This window comes from Poromitra crassiceps (assembly GCF_964638095.1).
Source record: "Poromitra crassiceps genome assembly, chromosome: 17".
NCBI lineage: Eukaryota > Metazoa > Chordata > Actinopteri > Beryciformes > Melamphaidae > Poromitra > Poromitra crassiceps.
Window position 1 is genome coordinate 23829016 of NC_139635.1, and position 24321 is coordinate 23853336.

Consider the following 24321-nt stretch of genomic DNA (forward strand, 5'->3'; position numbering starts at 1 on the left):
GGAGCCACTGCTGCTGCCGCTGGTGCTGAGGTTATTCTCACCATTTTCCCCTCCCCTATTTCTGGAGACTGTAGCTAAACATGAATGATAATAATAACAGAAGACAGCAGCATAACACATATTTAGTCAGTTTATTCTTTCTAGTTTTTGTCATGTTTCTCCTCCCACCTCTCATTTGGGTAAGTGGTCCTTGGAAATGCTGCTTCTCTACCTCCCAACTCCCCTGTGAGAATCTAACCAGTGTGCATAAATCTCCATCCAGCAACACCTGTCACCTCAGTGAAAGTTCCTATATACCTACAGTATATATTAGTGACACCATGGCAACACATTTGGTGGCCTTATTACACTTAGCCTACAACTCTGGAAATGGTTCCTACAGACTGCTTCAAATGGTTCTTTATAGAATAGAATAGAATAACCTTCTGACGGATCCGATCGTCACACTATCACATCACATGCAATGTTGTCTGTCTTGACTAGAACTAATGATGATACTGTATATGTATCCAAATTTTGTGTTTCCAGAGGTCAGTACGACAGGCAGAGAGCAGAGTCACCCAGCTGTCTGTCTATGAAGAGTGACTGGTCTAAAGACAGACCTCCATACTTCAGTAATGAACCTGGACCTTCAGACACAAAGTAAGAGGACTGGTTATACTGGAAACCTACCTGATGGAATATCATTCAATGAGATTGTATTCATGAAAGCAAGCTAGTAGTAAAGATATTAAAGTCACTGGAAAGAGAAAAATAACTCCTCACTGCTCTACAAAACAACCTAAATGGATGTTTATTTGGATTATGTTAGCCAGAAACAAACGATTATTTAATTATCTATCTACTAATTCCAAGAATGTGTGTGTGCGTGTGTGTGTGTGTGTGTGTGTGTGTGTGTGTGTGTGTGTGTGTGTGTGTGTGTGTGTGCCTGTGTCTGTGTGACTAATGATGATATGTATAAAACTGTGTTTCCAGAGATCATGACAGGCAGAGAGCAGAGTCACCCAGCTGTCTGTCTATGAAGAGTGACGGCTCTAAAGACAGACCTCCATACTTCAGTAATGAACCTGGACCTTCAGACACAAAGTAAGAGGACTGGTTATACTGGAATGAGGAAATGTTATTTGATAATGTATTGAAAACTACGGAGTCCAGAGCCAGAGGGCTGTACCACGAAGCAAGATTAGTGGCTTAGCGAGGTAACTTCAGGTTTAACCCTAGGTTTGCCGTACCACAACGCTAGTTAACTTCTTACCGAGATAGATCACCATAGCAACCTGCTTTGTAGCAGGTTAAGTTCAGAGGATAAGATCAAAACCCATGAAAGACCCACCTGCTTACCAATCAGCTCTCTGGAAACAGCGAGTCACCATTCGTATGGTCCCCATATGATAAATACATTGTATTCAAATGAAAAAGAAAAAGAAAAAAGAGAAAAAAAAGGCTCCTGTTGAATTAATCAAGGACCAAAGCCTTGCACTTTGTTGCAGGCTACATTTAAATTAAGCCCTACTTACCACTTTGGAATATGTTTTTATATATTCATTTTTGTGCTCTCAAGTAGCCTAGATACGTTGTTTGACCCCGCCGATCGATTGCAGCTGAATGGTGAGTGGAGAAATATCACTAAACCGGCATAAAAAGGTTACATAAACGTCTCCAAAGCGCACGGTGCCGTGTGCGCAACGGAGCTGAGGCTGACGTTGGGTTGGAAATGGTCATACATGCTAGAATAGCCTACTACATCTAAGCAATTTAATATGGGATTGCCTGCACACAGATTATTCATATCTAGGCTACTCCTGCATTTTGCAGCTGCAACTATGTTGCTTTTGGCCTGTATGATGTGATTGAACTTCATATTTCCAGCATCAGTGTATGAAATATGGAGATATGCGACTCTGCTGCCAATAGCCTACGTGACCACAAAATAGGCTATTTTTATAAATGAAATCTATGCCCGCACGTACCGTGTCGATTCAGTTCAGCACCCTTTTTTAATTTTATTATCTTTTTTTTTTAATTGATAGCCTATAGGAATTATTCAATCAGTGCGACTAAACACATCATGAGATCATTATTATTCATTGAGCCTAAATGGTCTATACATACGGATTTTGGACTTAGATAGATTACACATTGCTTCCACTCGCAAAGAAGACATGCCGGTTTTATTGAGTTTATTGAGAGGGTGAATTGAGCTGCTGTAGATACGTGGAGGCAGAAACCGCTCTTCAAATAAATGACTGATGTGAATAAAAGTGGTAACTTTAGACAGTCATTCGGGAACAGACTAATAATATCCAATGCGGATTTTGATTCTGACATAGTAGTAAAGCTTCACGATTTGCGTTTTGAATGAATGAGGAAATAGGCGTCTGGCGCTGTAAAAGCTATGGCTCTGAGCTGGAGCAGTCCATATTGCATTGTGATTGGCTAGTTGTTAAAAACCACGTCTCTTTTACGGGCACGAGCTCCTGTGCACGCGCTCTCAACTTGATTAGAAAAACCTGGTTCCACTTAACGAGTGGCGATCTACGTTCGTAGTACGAGTTAACTACAATCGAGCTCCGTGGCAATTATCTGGTTTAGCCAAACCAGATCAAGGGACAGATCCTGGTTCTTCTTATACAACATTCGTGGTACAGCCTACTGCTTTGCCCCTTTTGGAACTGCTAACATAGCTTACGCTACTACGCAGTCCCTTGTTAGTACACCGCCAATGTAGCCACCACAGGTCGCTCCGTCTGCTAAATTTTGGCACTTTTGTAGTTTTTTGCAACTCCAAAAGTTACAAAAACTACAAAAGTGCCACTTCCGGCCGCCAGGGGCCGGAAGTGATAGCGAGCGCTATGGTTGCTATCGCGCACCACCCATGACAGCAGCGCAGAAGAAGACGAGTGTTTCTCGCCGATTCATTTTGAAGAAATGAGACCCGGGTTTCAGTGAGGGATTAAACATGTTTATTAGTGGCGCTATTGTTTCTACATCATGCGCCGAGGTTCACACAACCCTTTTCGCTCCGTAAGTACATTTGAAATTTCATTTGCGAAACTTTATCGAGTAGTTTGAAAAATTTAGCAGACGGAGCGACCTGTGGTGGCTACATTGGCGGTGTACTAACAAGGGACTGCGTAGTAGCGTAAGCTATGTTAGCAGTTCCGAAAGCGGCAAACCTACTGCTTAGCTTCCCAATGAAAGCCAGTAATGTAATGCAGGAGCCACTGGTGCTGAGGTTATTCTCACCCTTTTCCCTCCCCTATTTCTTCACACTGTAGTAGCTAAACATGAATGATGATGATAATAATATAATAATAATAATAATAATAATAATAATAATAATAATAATAATAATAATAATAATAATAATAATAATAATAAATCAAAAAATAACAATAAATAATAATTAATAATAATAATACTATGGACAAAAGCTGACCGCAGCATAACACATATTTACCCAGTTTATTTTTTCTAGTTGTTGTCATGTCACCCCCCCCCCCCCCCTCTCTCATTTGGGTAAGTGGTCCTTGGAGATGCTGCTTCTCTACCTCCCAACTCCCCTGTGTACAGTGATAATCTAACCAGTGTGCATAAATCTCCATCCAGCAACACCTGTCACCTGAGTGAAAGTTCCTATATACCTACAGTATATATTAGTGACACCATGGTAACACATTTGTTGGCCTCATGACACTTAGGTCGCTTTCACATATAAGCTGTTTGGTCCCCTTTAACCGCGCCAGAGTTCGTTTCCTCGGATAGTGCGCTTCGTTTGGGGTGGTGTGAAAGCGCAAACGAACTCTGTTGCGGAACAAACAAGCAAACTCTGGTCCGTTTGAAAATGTGGGTCTCCGTTCGTTTGCAAGTGAACTCTAGCACGGTTTGTTTGTGGTGTGAAAGCAAACCGAACCAAACACAAGAGCAAATATAGGAAAGGCAGTGCATCATGAGTAGAAAGCGGTCTGTTATACAGACAGTCCAGCTTGCTGTGTTTCACAGAGAGCTGGCTCTCGGATTCGATCCCCGATTCCCATGTGAATATGGATGACTTCTCTCTACAGCGGATGGACAGAGACCCCAAACGGAGTGGCAAGTCAAAAGGTGGGGGCGTCTGTCTGTACACTAACAACCGGTGGTGTCACCCCGAACATGTCACCATAAAGGAGAGGATCTGTGACCCGAACATCGAGCTGCTCGCGGCGAGTTGCCGTCCATATCATCTCCCGCGGGAGCTCAGCCACGTTATCGTTTTGGTGGTATATATTCCCCCTTCTGCAAATGCGAAGCTGGCTGCGGAGACAATATCTCGGGTCACTCACGACCTGCTGCGCGTCTCGCCAGACGCGTTAGTGATCGTGAATGGAGATTTTAATAATTGTACATTATCTGCCACTCTGCCGTCATTCAGGCAGTTCGTAAAGTGCCCCACACGAGGGGACCGAACTCTCGATCTGTTCTACAGTAACGTTAAGAGGAGCTACGTGGTGAAATCGCTTCCACCGCTTGGAAAATCTGACCACAACCTGCTATCAGTGACTTCGTGCTATACTCCTGTCATTCAGAGGCAGCCTATTAAGTCCAAAACTGTGCGTGTGTGGTCAGAAGATGCTTGTGACAAACTACAAGGAAGCTTTGAATGTACAGACTGGTCCATATTTCTTGATGATGATGAACTCGACCTAAACTGTAAAGCTGATAGAGTCACAGATTATATTAATTTCTGTGTTGACGATGCCATCCCCTGTAAAACAGTTAAAATCTTCCCTAATGACAAACCCTGGATGTCTAGGGAGGTGAAAGCAGCTATTAATCAAAAGAGGAGAGCGTTTTACAGTGGTGATGTTAACTTGATTAAAACTGCTCAGAAGGATTTGAAAGCCAAGATAAAACAGGCAAAACTCAGGTATAAAGACAGGGTTGAAAGACAGATGTCTAACACCAATAGCAGGGGCCTTTGGAAAGGCATGAAAACAATCACGGATTGGACTAATGACTCCAGTTCGTTGGGATCTGGTATTGATGTTAACCAGGCAAACAAATACTTTGCTAGATTTGATAATCAAGACTTCTCTGCCGAGCATGAGAGTATCCTCTCTTCTCTGGCTCAGCCTAGTCCTGAGGACAGCTGTCCCCCTATTGTTATCTGTTTAGATGAGGTTCGTCGTGAGTTAAAACGCATAAAGGTGAACAAGGGCCCTGGGCCTGATGGTGTTTTCCCACGCACCCTCAAGGTCTGTGCTGACCAGCTGTGCTATGTATTTTATTCTCTTTTTTCTTACTCCTTGTCTTCATCTTCTATTCTTACATTATGGTTAAAATCATGTATTGTCCCTATTCCCAAAAAGAATAGGGTGTGTACTAGCCTCACTGACTTGAGACCTATTGCCTTGACATGTCACATAATGAAGTGTTTCGAGAGGGTTGTGCTGGGCCATCTCAAGGAGCAGGTTGCACCTTATTTAGACCCCTTCCAGTTTGCTTACAGGAAACGTGTAGGTGTTGACGACGCACTAATTCTTATGATGCACAAAATCTATAGCCATCTTGAATCACCTGCTAGTTCTGTCAGGATGATGTTCTTTGATTTTTCTAGTGCATTCAACACGATCCAGCCACACATACTAGCAAACAAACTGACACAGTTCAAACTTAATAATAATACGATCATCTGGTGCTTTAAGTACCTTGTACCCAGACCCCAGTTTGTTAAACTGGATGATACAGTTTCTAATGTGATCTGGACCAAAACTGGAGTCCCCCAGGGAACAGTATTAGCTCCTTTTTTCTTTACTCTCTATACTGCAGATTGCAGACACAGTGAGTCCTCCTGTCATATGCAGAAATTTTCTGATGACACTGTTCTTATTGGTCTCATTAACAAAGGTGACGACCTTGCCTATAAAAAGGAGATTGACACCTTCACTCAGTGGTGTGACACCAGGTTCTTGGAGCTTAATGTTGATAAGACCAAAGAGTTAGCTATTAACTTTAGTAGGAGGATAGTGAGTGTCTCGCCTGTCACTATTAAGGAGCAGGAGGTAGAAATAGTCCAGTCTTATAAATATCTTGGTGTTTACCTAGACAGTAAACTTGACTGGAAGAAAAACTCTGATTCTGTGCTTAAAAAAGCACAGTCACGTCTTTTCCACCTAAGAAAGCTTAGATCCTTTGACATCAGCAGGTCACTCCTAAATGTATTTTACCAGGGTATTCTTGCTAGTGTCCTCTTTTACGCTGTGCTCTGCTGGGGGGGCAGCATCACGGCTATAGACAAAAGCAGGATAAATAAAACCATCAAGAAGGCTGGATCAGTGGTTGGCCTTCCTCTTGATTCCCTGGAGACTACTATTGCCAGGCGAATAAGGACTAAACTAAATTCCATTCTCTCTTGTGTAGACCATCCCCTCTATAATATATTCCACGCTCTGCGAAGTTCGTTTAGCAACAGACTTCGTATGCCTCCTTGCTCTACTGAGCGATTTAGAAAGTCCTTTGTGCCTGCTGCGGTTAAATTCTTTAACGAGCACTGTTAGTTCTGTTCATGAGGCTTCTTACTTTGTCATTTGTGTGTGTAACCTTGTATTGTATGTTTTTGCTATTTGTTTGTGTTAATTAATTCGCTCTGGTGGCAAAACATGTTTCCCCTCGGGGATTAAGTAAATAAACCATACCATACCATACCAAGGAAGCAAAACACTGCGGCGCGCACACGGGTCGGTGCTCACCGCTGCCTCGCTCGTCTCATCTCATCTGCAGAATGATGTTGGACCCAACAGCTCGCTGCCTCGTCATCTGCTGCTCATATTGGACGCATTCTTGTCAAATATTTATTTGATAGTAACACCAAAGTAAAACCAGAAATCCCAAGATTGCATAAAGGTTGTTTCTCTATGTCACTTGTGTTGTTCAGTCAGCCCTCAGCAGGCAAAGCGGCAGAAGAGGAGAGATGTCCCCTCTATATTCTGTCCAATAGACGAGTGACTGTGTCGACCACGTGACATTGTTCAGAAAGTTTGGTGCGCTTGGCAAATTGCATGTGTGAAAGCGAACCGGACCAAATGAAAAATATAATGTTGCAACTTCACCCCCCCGAATCGAATCGCACCGAGTCCACCAGCTTATATGTGAAAGCGACCTGAAATGGCTCCTACAGCCTGCTTCAAATGGTTCTTTATAGAATAGAATAGAATAGAATAGAATAACCTTCTGACGGATCCGATCGTCACACTATCACATCACATGCAATGTTGTCTGTCTTGACTAGAACTAATGATGATATGTATCAAACATTTGTGTTTCCAGAGGTCAGTACCACAGGCAGAGTGCAGAGTCACCCAGCTGTCTGTCTATGAAGAGTGACTGGTCTAAAGACACACCTCCATACTTCAATAATGAACCTGGACCTTCAGACACAAAGTAAGAGGACTGGTGATACTGGAAACCTACCTAATGGAATATCATTCAATGAGATTGTATTTATAAAAGCAAGCTGTAAAGATATCAAATAAAGTCCCTGGAAAGAGAAAAATAACTCCTCACTGCTCTACAAAACAACCAAAATGGATGTTTATTTGGATTATGTTAGCCAGAAACAAACGATTATTTCATTCATATCTATCTACTAATTTCAAGAATCTGTATGTGTGTTTGTGTAAGGTAAAAGATAAAGTCCCACTGATTGTCACACACCTGAGAAATTTGTTCTCCGCATTTGACCCATCCCCTGGGGGAGCGGTGAGCGGCAGCAGTGCCGCGCTCGGGAATCATATGGTGATCTAACCCCCCAATTCCAGCTTTGATGCTGAGTGCCAAGCAGGGAGGCAATGGGTCCCATTGTTATAGTCTTTGGTATGACTTGGCCGGGGATCGAGCTCACAACCTCCCAGTCTCAGGGCGGACACTCAAACCACAAGGCCTGTGTGTGTGTGTGTGTGTGTGTGTGTGTGTGTGTGTGTGTGTGTGTGTGTGTGTGTGTGTGTGTGTGTGTGTGTGTGTGTGTGTGTGTGTGTGCTTGCGTATGCGTGTGCGTGTGCGTGTAATGATGATATGTGTAAAATTGTGTTTCCAGAGGTCAGTACCACAGGCAGAGAGCAGAGTCACCCAGCTGCCTGACTATGAAGAGTGACTGGTCTCAAGACACACCTCCATACTTCAGTAATGAACCTGGACCTTCAGACACAAAGTAAGAGGACTGGTTATACTGGAATGAGGAAATGTTATTTGATAACGTACTGAAACCTATGGAGGCCAGGAGGGGCCATAGGGAGAGAAAACTGTTTTATGAAGGCCAAGATCTAGAACAACATGAGATGTGGGTCAGACCTGCCCTCAGTTTGGCTGAATTCATGCACACAGAAGACATTTTGTTCCCTCAATTTACTGTTTTTCATTCCTACTAATTCTAAACTGAGGGAGGGGGTCAGAGGAATGAAGGAGGATGTGACACATACCATGTCCAGTAGATCAGATTCCTTTTTGCATATGGATGCTTTGGGAATTGTCCTGCTGGTATGAAGGCAATGATGTTTGACAAGCCGGATGTTGGGGGAGGGATGGCGTTGGTGGTAGTTCTCCTTCCTTCCAGGATAATTGTCAGTTGCTGGAGGACCTGGTTGTGCCTCCAGGTATAACGGCCTTGGGACAGACTTGTTTTGCAGCCAGTGAGGATGTGCCTTTAGTCAGTGTTGGGCAGTAGCTTGCTACAAGTAGCGAAGCTACTTTGCTTTCAGTAGCTTGGTGGGAGCTTCACTACTTTTGAACCAAGTAGCTTTTTCAGTAGCTAAGCTATTTAGAGACCCAAGTAGCTTGTAACTTCCCGCAAAAGCTACAAGCTACTCGCCAGAGAAAATCCATGAGCAAAGCACGCAGTGGAGATTTGTGCTGCGGTTTGGATTAAACAGGAGGAGACATTGCATATGTCAAGTGTGCCTGTGTAGCCAATAAAGCACTTCGTTCCATTATGATGATGAGTTTCATCCTTGCTTTTTAGCATCCTTGCCTCTCTTGCAGCAAGACCCGGCACTACTCTGCCTCTGATTGGGTTGGGTTTAGGCAATGAAGACTGACGATTGGTTAAGGGGAGGGCAAAATATGTCATGTGCTGGCGAAGTCACATCAGCAACGAACTTTGAAAGATGGCAGAGCCAGAGGGAGCCACTGGCAGTGATGAAGAAGACATTCAGGTTTTGTCTGTTTTTGAATATTGTGCCAGTGAGAGTTTCAGTGTGTTTTATAATATAATAAAGCTTTGATGTAGCAAGCTGCTTTTGCCATGTTGCTCGTAGCTTAGCTTGCTACATTTCTCTGGGGATAGCTTCAATGTCGTTTAGCTATATTTAATCGAGAGTAACTGATAGCTTAGCTTACTACATTTTCCAAGTAGCTTGCCAATCACTGGCCTTAGTGTCGCTTGAGTTTGGCCGTGGGGACATGATGGATCTTCTCCAAACCACAGGTTTAGGTTCTTGGGAGTACGAAGTGCATCGTAGGTGGTTCTGATTATGAAGCGAAGTCTGCCTCCTTCTGTATCCCAAAGTTCCCTTCAGGCAAGTTTTCTATGCTCCACTAGTCCTGCTCGGCCTGTGAGACCGCCATTGCGCATCACTCTGCCTGTCTACTCTTGCTGCCGGTGTGAGTTCCAGATCTACTCGCCCTGCCAGATATGTTTGGGGTCCTGCGACTACAGATGACATCACAGCTTCACGCATTGTGATTGGCTGTACGTCGGGCACGTGGGCTTAACTTAACATGCCCAAAATGTCCGACAGCTTTAGATTGGCTAACAGCTAAGCTACTGATGTTATCAAACATTTGGGCATAAGCCATTAAAAATATGAATCATACAAACATTGCATGATCAGGATTCAAGTGTACAGGACCATTTCCCATGAACACGAGCCTTAATCTTTTTAAATAAATGTTGGGAGAGCTTAAAAATACACTTTATCGTAGGAATGTATGCTAATAACACATATCTACTATCTTGTAACTGCATGAAACATTGTGTATACACTTTCAGCTAGCAATTGCTAGCAGTTGGTTCCTTGCTAACGTTACCTATAGCAACTAAAACAGTCCATTGGGGTCAAGCTAACATTCTCTAATGTTATCAATGTTATAAATGTATCTAACATGATCAATGTTAGATCATCAGGTTGCGTGCTAATGCGGATAAATATCTAGCTAACGTCACTGTTTGGCCGCTGCAGCCAATCATAATGCGTGAAGATATGGTGTCACCTGTAGTCACTGGACCCCGAGCACTTCCGGTAGGGCGAGTAGATCTGGTACTCACACCGGACCTCGGCTACCACCCCCTCGGATACCACCCCACAGGCGCGGACTGCATAATCGGGCACGTCGGGCAAATGCCCGGTGGCCTGGCCTGGCCTGGCCTGAAAAAAAAAAAAAAAAAAAAAAATTGGTGCCCGCAGTCAGGCCACTCACTGAACAGCAGGCCAGGCGCCGCCTACTGGTTTACTAGTGGTTTTATTACTTTATTCAGGGTTAAAGTGGGTGCATCTCATTGTAAAATTGGACTCGGCCCAAATTGGGCTTCAAACGGCCCAAATCTGGCTTCAAATGACCCAAATTGGGCTTCAAACGGCCCAAATCTGGCTTCAAACGGCCCAAATTGGGCTTCAAACGGCCCAAATCTTTCGCCGCCGCCCTTCGGACGCCGGCACGCACGTCGGCCCATATCGGCCTGGCCTGCTTGGTATCTAATGCCCGGCCTGAATTATGATCCCAGTCCGCCCCTGCCACCCCACCATGTTTATAGTTTGCTCACACACAATTCAATCACGGTTCCTGAAATAAATTATTTGGAGATACTGTTTTGACAAAAAAAATAACCCATCTTTAATATTCACTTGAACCACACGCATTCCCAGATGTCTTTACTTTACTTTACTTTACTTCACTGTATTTGTTTATTTGAATGGGACAATGCCAAATTAATTAACACATTGGACATGAAGCAGATACAGTTACATGGTAAAAGTGTAAAAAGTGCCGGATTTAGCACAGGCTAGTTTCCATCCGTAGTCTCCAAACATAAAAACAAAGAAATATAAAACAGAGTAAGATCTACATAGGTAATAGAATACACACAAAAATACATAGGTGACAGGATACACTCAAAAATACAGAGAGCCTAGAACATATTATAAGTGTTTACATGTCTGGTTGGATTTCAACCATTCTTTGAGTTTACTTCTAAAAGTGGCAAGGGTCGGGCTTTCTCTTAGAGAGACTGGGACACTGTTCCACGTTTGGCTGCCTTTTATAGACAGGATGTTTTGACCAAACGTGGTCAGTCTACGTTGGACCTCACAGTCACCTCTGGTGTCTGACGTGGTGCCAAGTCCAGTAGTTATAATTGTTGCGCTGCACCGGAGGTTTGCACATAGTTGTGTCACATGTCCGGGTAATTGACTAGTAACTGTAACTGTAACATTTGAATCCTGTGCTGTGAATGAGCAAATTCAAATAAAGTATTTAATGTGTGTGTGTGTGTGTGTGTGTGTGTGTGTGTGTGTGTGTGTGTGTGTGTGTGTGTGTGTGTGTGTGTGCGTGCACGTGCTAACATCCCCAATACACCTGATGATGTCTTTGTTGACAACGACCACATGGAGGTCCTGATTCTAGAAGTGGCCTGTGTTTTTGATTTGTACATGGACCAGGCTTTCCAAGACAAATATTCCAAGTACCAATCATTGGTGGAAATGATAAGCTTTGGGTACTTTGGTAAACTGTGTGTGTGTGTGTGTGTGTGTGTGTGTGTGTGTGTGTGTGTGTGTGTGTGTGTGTGTGTGTGTGTGTGTGTGTGTGTGCGCGTGTGTGTGTGTGTGTGTGTGTGTGTGTGTGATAATATAACTTATTATGACCCTTGACCTAATATCTGATGTCCCATCCCTCCCCCCACAGAGTTGACCAGGAGATGTCAGAGGTTCCCAGTGGGCAGTCTGACCAGGAGCATCAAACAGACCTGGACTCCATATTTATGGTGTGTAAATTAAAGCTGCATTTAGTGATGTTTTTGTGTTAAAATATGTCTAAAACAGCTATATATTCCCTTAGGAAACACTATTCTATGGTATCTGGTGTATGACATTAACACCACAGAGCCTTCACTAGAATGAGCTCTGAAAGATTTTGGGGTCGGTGACAGATTTTATCCAATCAGAAGGCAGAACTCCACAAGAGGCAGTCCTGGCTGTGTTCATGAATGTGCATACTGCTCACAGAGCAGTAAAATGGCGTCCCACAGGCACTCCCGTCTACACAACAAAAGCGTCCAAGAAAACTGGCTTAATTGCTTCTGGACAGGTAAGTTACGCTATAATTTTATTCTGAAGTACTGTTAGTTGTACGGATAATTTTTAGCATCAGCATGGTGGGTTGGTGGTGTTTTTTTTAGCGATAGCTAATGTCAGGTCCGGGGCTAGCAACATTAGCTTGCTAGCTCAGTAGCTAGAGAGACAGAGACGAGAAGAGAAGCAGAGACGTTTATACAGTAGTAACGTTCTGTGCTCCATTAGCAGAAAGCGAACTAAGTAGTTCTATTAGTCTTGTCTCAAGACTGAGCCTGAATGAAGGCTGAGTTGAGACTCTATCGATGCTATGCTAGGTAATTTGGCAAGTGGAGTGATTGAGAGATGAAACGTTAGAAAATAACCATGTTCAACTACACTTTCCCAGTTACTGTATGAGAGAGACCACAACATACGCCACAGAGGAAAAAAGCCCTCCCGATGAAACAGCTCTTGGATGTAAGGTTTGTACCAAGTTATTATTTTGACATTGGCTAACATTAGCAAATCACCAGTAAACAGATCAAAATCCAGATTATGTTCAGATTATGTTATGATTATTATGTTGGCAATGTCTGTGTTTGATGGTGGTCTTACTCACAATTGTTTGTCATGTTGCTGGTAAGAAACTATATTGTACGTGAAACTTGTCACTCCACTTCATAGCCCATGTTTCATAGTGAATTGCCCACTTCTATAGATTACAGTTTCGATCATCTTTCATCAGGCCATCATCAATAAATAAATACATTTAAAAAAGGGTAACAAAGGTAAAAAAGGATAACACACATGTGCCACAAGACCTCCTTAGTGGTCTTTGCTTTTCCTGCTGTTTTTTGTTGTAGTTAAAACCCCCCATAACCGAAAATAATAATTACTGTTTTTGTTGTTGCTGCATGTGATGCACTTCAACTAATGACTGGTCTCTTAATGTCTTCCACAGCAGCAAGACTGACGTCTGGACCCCAGGCCCCAGCAGAATACATTTATATTGTGCAGCCTTTATTAAATGTTTTTTTTTTTTTTTTTGGATCTTTAAAATACAGCATTCTAATAATGACAACTGTGTTATTCATGTATCATAAGAACCAAAATCAGAATGGGGTGAATGCTTTCTGCCATTTTAGTGAGTCCTATTCTAATAACTTATAAGTTGCCATTAGAGAACTTATTGGCTTTGCTCTAGACATGTTTGCAAAAATTGTTGTAATAGCTTGGTTAGCCAGTGGCCTTCATCTACTTGTCTCCTATTTCATGGCTAGCCCAGCTGCAAGCTATGCTACTTGTGGCCAGCTATCGATCTAAGTTAGCCATTAGGACACAATTTTATTAGCAAACACCATCATCATACTAAAGTTACCATGCGGGTGTAACGTATCGTCTCTGATTTAATTTCAGTAGGTGGCTGGAAAGTGGCAAGGTTGATATTGTACTTACATTGCTGTTGTGTTTACAGTTTAGTCCGATGCAGACCGCTGCCATATTGGATAAGCAGCCAGGCAGCTTGCCTGTGCGCATTCCCGTGGGCGATGTAGGGAGGGGAGGAGGGACTCGTCGAAACAAAACCTAATGAATACAGCTGAACCGAGGCTGCTGAATGGACCTTTAACAACACCTTTTACTTCACCAATGAGTGAAATGCAAAACATACAGGGCTCTATCGTTGCATCGGCCTATGAACTTCGTCCAACGCCAGACGCAGCCCAGAGTAGTGGGCGTGGACCAGCACACTCGATATTTTTGGTATCGGCGCTACAGGCGGCCTAAGCATTATAACCACGCCTTTTAAGTGTAAAATTATGCACAATTTGGTCATTGGAGAAGTGCAGTAAACGAATCACAAGCGTCCCTTTTAAGCTCCAATTCCACGGAGCGATCCAGTAAAGCCAGAAAAGCCAAGCGCTCTGCTCCCCCCCTCCCTTTCATCCCGTTTGTCTGTCTCCATATATAGGCTATTATTCCATATTATTATGCTTCTCAAACCAATCTAACTGCAGTTTAAATACTGCAAGCATGTAAATACGCTACACCAGGGGTGCCCAATACGTCGATCGCGATCGACCGGTCGATCGCGAAGGTAGTGTGGTCGATCGCATGGCATTGAGGGGATTTTTTTTTTTTTTTTTTTTTTACTGTTTTTCCACTGTTTCCACTGTTTTTCCACTGTTTCCACTGTTTTTCCACTGTTTTTCCACTGTTTCCACTGTTTTTCCACTGTTTTTCCACTGTTCCACTGTTTTCCACTGTATACTCGGTGTGTATATATATATAAATAAATATGTTTGGTAGATCACTTTGACTTGGTCATTTTAAAAGTAGCTCCCAAGCTGAAAAAGTGTGGGCACCCCTGCGCTACACTATAGCAAGATCAAAGTGAAAAGAATGTTCTAAACACACAGCCCCGGCTACAGCCCACTACAGTATAGGGGGCGTTGGAATTCCAGGAGGGGGCGGCGACAACGTAACGCACTATTCCCAGCTTGAAAAACATGAGCAGACCAGTTGCCTTATCTAGGCATCAAGTCAGCCGTTTTACTCGCGATTACAGACCCGTTAACACATTAAGTGCCATAGACGACCTAACTCGTCTTACATAATCCAGCGCTTGAGTGCCAAGGACGAGCTAACTCGTCTTACATAAACATTTTTTTTTTTTGACGGTGGGACATCAATCAACCCCTTTTACATCTTCGAGATAACTATTGGAGCAAGAGAATGTGTGTAATCTATTTTACCGACCACTAAGTGGCGACAGAGACAGAGAGAAGCCACAGCCACGGGACCCGTGGACCAAAAGCAGCCGCCTCCCGCGGAAATGGCTTGGCGATTTTACAGTCAGAAAAGAAGGAGCCTCATTCTCATACTGTAGGCGGGGACGCTTCGCGCTGCTGCGGTGGGGGTTTCCAGAAATGGACTGTGTGTCAGCATAAAGCCTAGAGTCGCACGGGGCTTAATCGGGGCTCTCAAACCCAAGAGACAGTGAGACCTATCCACACTCGCTGCCAGGGAGAGAGGCTGCTCTAACTCGCTGCTCAAACTCCCAGCAGCACAGACGGAGGGAGGAGCCCGGAGACACACACACAGAACGGACAGAGATCCCCTCCCCCCAGAGCCGCGGAGCAACGCGCGAACACACACACACACACACACACACACACACACACACACACACACACAATACAGTATACAGACTCGCCCAAAGGCAGCCACAATCACAGGCAGGTGACTGTTCTGCTGAGTTTCACAAAACTGCGATTATCTCAGCTTGCTGTCTCATACGCTAAAACCATGCTGTACTCAACGGCTAATATCTACATAACTACTAACTCTGCAAACTAACTCTTTTAGACAGAGAAAGCACACATTCTATTAGTTATTTTTAGATGATTGGTGTTCACGAAGTCTTAACAGAAAACAGATCCTCGGCTGTTGTAAAATGAGCCAGAATCCTCAAAAAAAAACCTGGCACAACTTACCCACAGGATTGAAAAAATGGCTGGCACTCAATGTGTTAATAGAGACGTGTAATTGTCCCTTTTATGCCAATATAACGCTCTTCCAAAGAGCCTCTCCTCTTTGAGATCATTACAGACAAGTAGACAAACACTGCCACCAAGTGCCAGCTTTACAACAATAGGCCGTATAGTTAATAGACAAACTATAAACACACTAACACAGCCTGACAGCCACCAAGTATGTGCCTGCTTTAACGCTCCTTTTCAACAATTACAGACAGTATAGACGCTACTGACACGCCCGCGGGAACATAGCCTAATTATGTTGTCCCACCTGGCTGCGTGGAGAGACCCGGCCGGCCGCTCAGAGTGCAGGCTGCCCCGTTGCTGTCCATGGTGCTGACAGTAGGCTATAGACAAGCTACAGACACAGCCACAAAGACATGCCTGCTTACCAATATTTAAATGAAATCCATTCATAACAACAATAGCAGCGTGTGTACCAGCAGCGCAAACATCAAACAACAATGCAATAAATAGAATAACCAGCCTCTTACCTGTAGTAGTCTGTCTAGAAGAGCTGCAGTCTTCTCGAGGAGGAGTGAAACCTCCTCAGCAACAACTCTTTCCATTCTTCTTTGAATTTTCTACTGAGGTCATTCTCAAAAGCCAGCTGGATCAGATGGGCTTTCCGTGAATGCAACATGCTGCGTCTGTGATCAGAAAAGACCTTCTTCAGCATGGAAAAAGAGTTTTCACACATCGCAGTTGATGCTCCAAATGTCAGTGCGTGTTTGAACGCTGTCATCACCAACGGCATAGCAGCACTGAAAACGCTGGCATGTTTTGAAACAAGTTGGGCCAATGTTTTTGTTGTTTTATTTTATTTTTTCTCCCTTCCTCTCTCTGTTCTTCTGTTTTTCCTGTTATTGTTTGTTTTACTTGGCATACTATACCACGCAGATTGTAGTAATGATTCAGTACACATTGTACCAAATAACACATCATGGCTAATGTAGCTAATACAGGGAGTGGTGGCGGGCAGGTAGCAAGGATTATATCCTTGAATGTTGGTGGATTTAATGCAACAGTAAAACGTGCAAGGATCTTCAACCACATTCAAAAGCTAAAAGCAGATATCATGCTCCTTCAGGAAACACATTTAATTGACACAGACCAACAGAGGCTAAGTAGACCTTGGATAGGACATATTTTCCACTCAAAATTTAATGTAAAAACAAGAGGTGCAGCTATACTAATTAGGAAGAATGTACATTTTATACCAGGTGATGTTCTCACAGATGTGAACGGATGTTACGTCATTGTTTCGGGAATGTTGTATCAGAAACCAGTCACTCTCGTGTCGGTATATGCTCCCAATTGGGACGACCATAATTTTATGAGTAAGTTGTTATCATCTCTCCCCAATCTTAACTCTCGTATACTAATCATGGGTGGAGACATGAACTGTGTTATTGACCCCCTACTTGATAAGTCTAGCAACAGGATAGTAGCGCCCTCTAGAATGTCACAGACCCTTTCTGCCTTCATGGAACAATACGGATACATCGACCCCTGGAGATTCTCACATCCCAATACAAAACAGTACTCTTTTTTTCTCGCATGTGCATCGGACGTATTCACGTATTGACTACTTCCTTATTGATAAAGCTCTCATCCCTTCAATTGTTTCCACACAATACTCACCAATAGCTGTGTCAGACCATGCTACTGTAATCATCAATCTCCGTTTTGACCTTAAACCAAAGGATTTCAGACCTTGGCGTTTGGACCCTCTATTGTTATCTGATGCAGATTTCTGTAAGCATATTTCTGAGGCAATAGATTTTTTTATGGAGACTAACAGAGTGGAAAACCCTCCCCCTTCTCTCCTATGGGAAACCTTAAAAGCATTTATCAGAGGTAAAATCATCTCATACACCTCTTATGCTAATAAGTGTCGTAGGATGCGTCAAAAAGAGCTGGAGGAATCTATTGCCAGTGTAGACAGTCGATATGCAACTAACCAAACACCTGATTTGTATAAAGAAAGGCTGAAACTTCAGACAGAACTCGATCTTCTAACAACAAGGGAGGCTGAGCAGCTTCTGCTCCGTTCCAGAGGAACCTTGTATGAGTATGGGGACAAAGCTAGTCGCCTCCTCGCCCATCAATTGAAGGCCAAGACCGCTTCAAATCAAATCACTCAGATCCGTGATAACACAGGTGTTCTTACTTCCGACCCTAGCGAAATTAATAATGCTTTTATGACTTTCTATTCACAACTCTATACATCAGAGTCCTCCAATGATGACGCCCAGATGTCTGGTTTTTTCTCTCAGCTAGACATGCCCAAGATTTCGGACGAGAACCGAGAATCACTGGACAGTCCCCTACAACTTTCTGAAATTACTGAAGCAATTAAATTAATGCATAATGGAAAATCCCCAGGGCCAGATGGATTCCCGTCAGAATTTTATAAAAAGTTCTCTGAGAAGTTGGCTCCGTTACTGTTAGAGGTTTTTTCACAGTCATACGAGCAGGGTTCATTGCCAATGACTCTCACACAGGCTTCTATTTCCCTAATCCTTAAGAAAGACAAGGATCCTTCTAATTGCTCTTCTTATCGTCCAATATCACTTTTACCTGTTGATGTGAAAATCCTAGCAAAGGCATTTGCACGTCGATTGGAATCCATTATGCCCTCGTTCATTTCGGAGGATCAAACAGGGTTCATCAGACAACGACACTCATTCACTAACATTCGGAGGCTTCTTGGCATCACTCATACTCCGCCCTCCTCTGATGCAGAGTGCGTTGTGTCTCTCGATGCTGAGAAGGCCTTTGACAGGGTGGAGTGGGCCTATCTATTCTCCTCATTGAAACAATTTGGTTTTGGGGATAATTTCATTTCTTGGATTCGATTACTCTATACTTCTCCTCAGGCATCAGTGTGTACAAACACCAACCGCTCTAAGCTCTTCCCCCTCGCTCGTGGGACGCGCCAAGGGTGCCCGCTCTCCCCGCTCTTATTTGCCATCGCCATTGAGCCACTGTCGATAGCATTGAAAACTGAGAAACGATTCTTGGGCATCCGGAGATGGGGAACGGAACACAAAGTCTCATTGTACGCAGATGATTTACTTCTATATGTGCATAACCCTTCGTCTAGTATTCCTCACATTCTGTCAATCTTAAGTTCCTTTGGCAAATTCTCTGGGTATAAAATGAATATTCAAAAGAGCGAATGCTTTCCAATTAATCAACCAGCATTGGAAATATCGCCATTGTTAATTCCATTTCGGCTCTCTAAATCAGGGTTTAAATATTTGGGCGTCATCATTACACGGTCTATTCAGTCATTACGCGAACAAAACTTTACGGCCTTAACAACAAAAATTAAATCAGACTTACAAAGGTGGAGTCACTTACCTCTTTCCTTAGCGGGGAGGGTACAAACTGTTAAAATGAATATACTGCCGAGGTATTTATACTTTTTCCAATGTATCCCAATATTCTTACCCAGATCCTTTTTCAAATCAATTGATTCTATTATTACCTCATTCATATAGGCGGGTAAGAATCCGAGAGTCGGTAGAGTCTCTCTACAACGGAGTAAACCATCTGGTGGTCTTGGCCTCCCTAATCTCTTGAGTTACTATTGGGCTGCGAACATGCACAAACTTATGCTTTGGTTCACCTCTCCGCAGAGCACTTGGTGTCAGCTTGAGGCTGACTCGTGTATCTCGTCCTCACCACAGGCTCTGGCATGCAGTATCTTACCCTTCTCTCCCCCGCGCTATACTGCCAACCCCATCGTAATTGCCACCTTGAAGATTTGGGCACAGATAAGGCGACACTTCAAATGGTCCACCCTTCCGCGAACAACACCGATCTGTAATAATCACCTTTTCTTACCTGCTGGGATGGACTCTAGGTTCCGATCCCTAGCTAGAAACGGCTTGTGGTGTCTGGAGAACCTATATGAGGATGGGTCATTCGTCAGTTTTGATCAATTGCGTGTCACTTTCGATCTAAATAATTCTGATCTCTTTCGATACTTTCAATTAAGACACTTTGCAAGATCTCATTCTCCTGACTTCCCTCAAATTCCACCTATCACTGGTACAGATTTTATACTCCAAGCAGGTGCCTTGACAAGGGGCCATGTTTCTTACCTTTACGATCTTCTGTTACCAGCAAATGAATCTAAAATGGAGAAAATTAAAGCAGATTGGGAGAACGAGCTACAGGTCATCCTCTCGGATGAATTCTGGGGCGAAGCTTTAGAGGCTGTCAACTCATCCTCTTCCTGTGCTCGGCTCAGTCTCATTCAGTTTAAGGTACTTCACAGAGCTCACTATAGTAAATCTAGGCTGTCTAAGATATATCCAGATACAGTGGAGGATAAGTGTAGTAGATGCTCACTTTCTCCATGCGATTTAACACATATGTTTTGGTCATGCCCCAGGTTAGTTAGCTATTGGGAGTCATTTTTTAACACAGTATCTGAAATAACACAGTCTCAGTTTGCACCATCCCCTCACATAGCCCTTTTTGGAAGAACATCAGAGGGACACATTACCACGAATATTCAAACTAACGTAATTGCCTTTACCTCCCTAATTGCACGCAGAAGGATTCTCCTGTTGTGGAAGTCCTCTCTACCCCCATCGTCTAAATCCTGGATAAGTGACGTCATGTCATTTTTAAAATTGGAAAAAATAAAGTTCTCCATAAGAGGATCTGTTGAACGATTTTACTCCTATTGGCAACCATTAATTAATTATTTTGACCAGCTACCTGCCAGTGAGGTTTCGTAGTAGTGGTGTCCTACGGGTCTCCGTGCGATGTGGGAGTACCTTGCTGCCTGTCCGTCACCGGTCCTCACCAGGCCTCAACCAGTCTCTATAGGTGTAGGAAACTGTGAACAGCACTATTGAGAACATTGGTAATGTTTTGTTTTTGTTCTGTTCTGTTCTGTTTTGTTTTGTTTGTTGTTGTTTGTTTTGATAATGTTATTATTATTGCTTTTGTCGTTGTTGTTTTTTGTTTTCTGTTTATATATTATTTTGTTTTCTTGTCTTCTGAAATTCTAAACATGCCACCGCACTATTGAACCTGAGGGGCTAGGGCGGGAGGGTTGAGGGAAAAAAGAAAAAAATGTATGAGACACAATGTATGTTAACATGTATGTCGATATCGCTGGTCTCTAATAAATAAATATATAAAAAAAAAAAAGTTGGGCCAATGTTCCTTTCTCCTTGTCCTGATACCGAGTTTGCACAAAATGACGTGCAACAGTGAACTGTGACTCAACCATGGCTGTCTTTGTTAAATCAAGTAGTGGTTTCACTTTCTCGGGGTCGAGGAAATTCTCGCTGCCGGGGTCCAACGCATCCAAAGCTGTCATGTACTTGCCATTCCGCTCGCTGAAACGTGCAGCCATTTCACTGAGAATAGAGTCAATAATCCCAAAAAACAGCCGCTTGCACTCCTGTTCAATGTTCACTTCGCGCTGACCAATACTCTCATCCACCACGTAGTCTCTAAGAGACCTGCTGGCTTGGCGCAGACGTTTTGAAGGAGCAGGGCCAGCATCGTCATCTGCTGCACTGTCAGTCCATAACTTTGCAAATTCAGCATCTGATCGTAGATTTTCGACACAAGAAGATGCAGTTTTAATTAGCCCTACTGCAGTGCAGAGATCCATCAGTCCCAACACTTTGTGCATCACACAGGCAAGGAACTTGAAGCTGCGTTCTGTGATGGCCTTGTGAAGACCAACAGCTTCAATTTTCACATCAGCACTTGTTCTTGCGGTTCCGATTTCTTTCAGGAAATCCACAAGCGTTGTGTGTGATTTCAGCACCACTGACACTGTGTCAAGGTGTCCAGTCCACCGCTGATCTAGTAGTCTTTTAAGCTTCTCTCCTTTATACTGTGCAGCTACAGTGGGCTTTTTCAGACATTTATAAAGTGAATTACACACATCAAAGAAATCCCCAACTGCGCTCTCTGATGAAATGGCATGCACGACCACAAGATGTAATTGATGGTTAAAACAGTGTATGTAGGGAACTTCTCTCTTCAGCTTGTTTTGTACAAGTTTTTGCATCCCTCCTTCTCTTCCAGACATGACGCTGGCCCCGTCATAACATTGACTTAGTATTTTGTTTGTGTCGAGACCAACGTTTGACAGCTCTTCAAGCACCACGTTAGTAAAAAACGCTCCAATTTCCCTAAAGCACTTTATTTTTAATTTACTACCTTTATTGTCGGTTGTCAGTACTTCTCCTGAAATTGCACTATTTGTGGGCTAGATGCAATCGTCATTTCGTTTCTGCCGTACCTTGTGTATTGCTTTAATGACAATAAAGCTGAACTTGAACTTGAAGTGACAGTGCATCACACTTGTCAGTGGTCTGCATGGACACCAGCCTCTCTTGCACTTTGCAGCTCTCGTCTACATAACGAATAACTATAGAGACGTTCTCCTTGCCTGTCGGGTCCTTGGTTCCATCCACCTTAATTGTGAACCATGACTCTCCAACATCTTTAACAATTTGCTCTGTCACGATCGTACTCATCAGTTCAATGATCGTATTTTGAATATCATGTGATGTGTATGTAGCGTTCCTGGGGATTGTACTGAAAGCCTGTGCTAGCTCCTGGTTTTGTTTCAGCGTGTAATCAAATAGTGACAGAAACAGTCCACTGCCCGCTTCACCTCTGCTATCAAGTGCATCAATACTCCCTCTCAATGGCAGCTCATTTGACACAAGGAATTCTAGTATGTCTACAATTGCAGACACATAGAGGAGGTTTCGAGCAAGCTGATCAGAGTTAACCATGGTTGAAATCTCCCTGTCTGTGTTGCATCGCAGTTGCTTCTCTTTCCAAAGAGACATGCATGTTTGGTGCTCTTTACTGTTAGCATGTCTGCTAAATCCTTTGGCTTTATCATTAGCATGCTTCCAGTTGCTAAAACCTGTTTTTGTGAAAACCGAATCTTCAGTCCCCCCAAATTTCCTGCATGGAAAACAAAAAGCAGAATCTGCTTGCACTGAATATTCTAGCCACTCCCTCTCCTTATACCAATTAATCAAAAATGATCGTTTACAGTCATTTATTAAATTGTTTCTGTGGGAACTGCTTGAGGCGAACTTGTGCTGGCTCGTCATTGCCCAGGTCGGACAGGTCCTGTGGTGTTGGTGCTGGGTGCTCCTTGTGGCTGGTGGTCTGCGACACTGTGGCGGCGGCCAGGTGCGGGGTGCGTCCTGGCGGGGTTTGACTGCGTGGCCGTGCTGCTGGTACTGGGGCCGGGACCGGGTGTAGCAGCAGACTCCTCTCTGCCCACCGTGCCCGGCACCGGGGCGGGCGCCGCCGGTGTGGTCGCCGGTGTAAAGCTGCTGCAGCTGCCTCCAGGCTGCTCGCCAGCCTCGCCAGGGTCGCCTTCTTCCTCAAACTCACTGTCACGGGGACAGTGGGGAGGGTTCTTCTTTAACCATTTTCTAATGTCCATGGCGGCGAAATAGCTAAAAAAGTGCGGATATGGTTCTCTTCTCTAGTGGGTCTCCAGTAGCCTAGCCTAATCAACTACAACAAGAGGCGGTTTTCCCGAGGCCGGATCCAACATATAATGTCCTGCCCTACTCTGCCTCTGATTGGCTTACCCTGATATTTTACCCTAACCTAACCAATCGCTGTAATCCTCATGCTACATGGCTCTGCCTCATGCGTACACAACCAATTATCGCTCCCCATGAGCCTAAAAACCCAAACCAATCCCAGGTGGCGAAAGAAAATCTACCTTTGCCATCCTGAGAAAACCTTCGCCATCCTGGGAAAACAAACAAAACAAACAAAAAAGAGTAAACGGACCACGTTTTGACTGAGGGGGCGGGTAGTCTGGGTGAGGGGGCGACGCCCCCTCACGCCCCCTCGTGACGCCGGTTCTGTAAACACATTGGCTAGAAAAAAATAGCCTATCCCTATGTCATGATGAGATTAGATTGGTGAAAGTTTGTCCAGAATGATATTGTTTTCTCTCCCCTGCTGCACAGGTAGGATGATGCACATAAATATAGCCTACATTATGTAAAGTCATTGCAAAAATGTGTTTTTATTGTAAAACTAAATGTGAATTAGGGCCAATTTATTGGAGCGGACATCACAGTATAGGACATGACAGTAGAACCGTGTTACGCTGTCACTTATCTAAATCACGTTAAATCTGCGAGGGATATATATAGCCCTAGGATGACATATATGTTTCACATAGGGCTGTGTTTTGATTTCGCGATTTTATTTTGTCCAATATTGAAATGTTCTACAATTGCATGTTGTGTGTTAACATTACACATTATTTCTATCTATCGTTCTATCTATTTAGGCTAATTTGCATGCTATTCATTATCGAAATGTATTAGCCCAATGCATGCTGGGAGATTTCACATTTGTGGCTTTGGTCGGGAAGCCAGGCAGTGAACATTTGTTTGGGCAGAATGATCTCGTTTTCTCTCGCCTTTTCTTCTCCCCCACTGCAC

General features: G+C 43.6%; 1 protein-coding gene across 1 annotated transcript in view; it reads left to right on the forward strand.

Moving 5' to 3' along the window:
* LOC310792269 (protein NLRC3-like) overlaps positions 1-24321 on the forward strand; it is a gene marked incomplete at both ends in the record, with an annotated part of 46711 nt that overhangs the window by 9046 nt on the left and 13344 nt on the right. Inside the window, 4 exons of the mRNA XM_083653991.1 lie at positions 7306-7419; positions 8072-8157; positions 9539-9548; positions 11932-12010. Coding sequence (XP_083510117.1) covers positions 7306-7419; positions 8072-8157; positions 9539-9548; positions 11932-12010 — 289 coding nt within the window. The remainder of the gene's footprint in view (positions 1-7305; positions 7420-8071; positions 8158-9538; positions 9549-11931; positions 12011-24321) is intronic.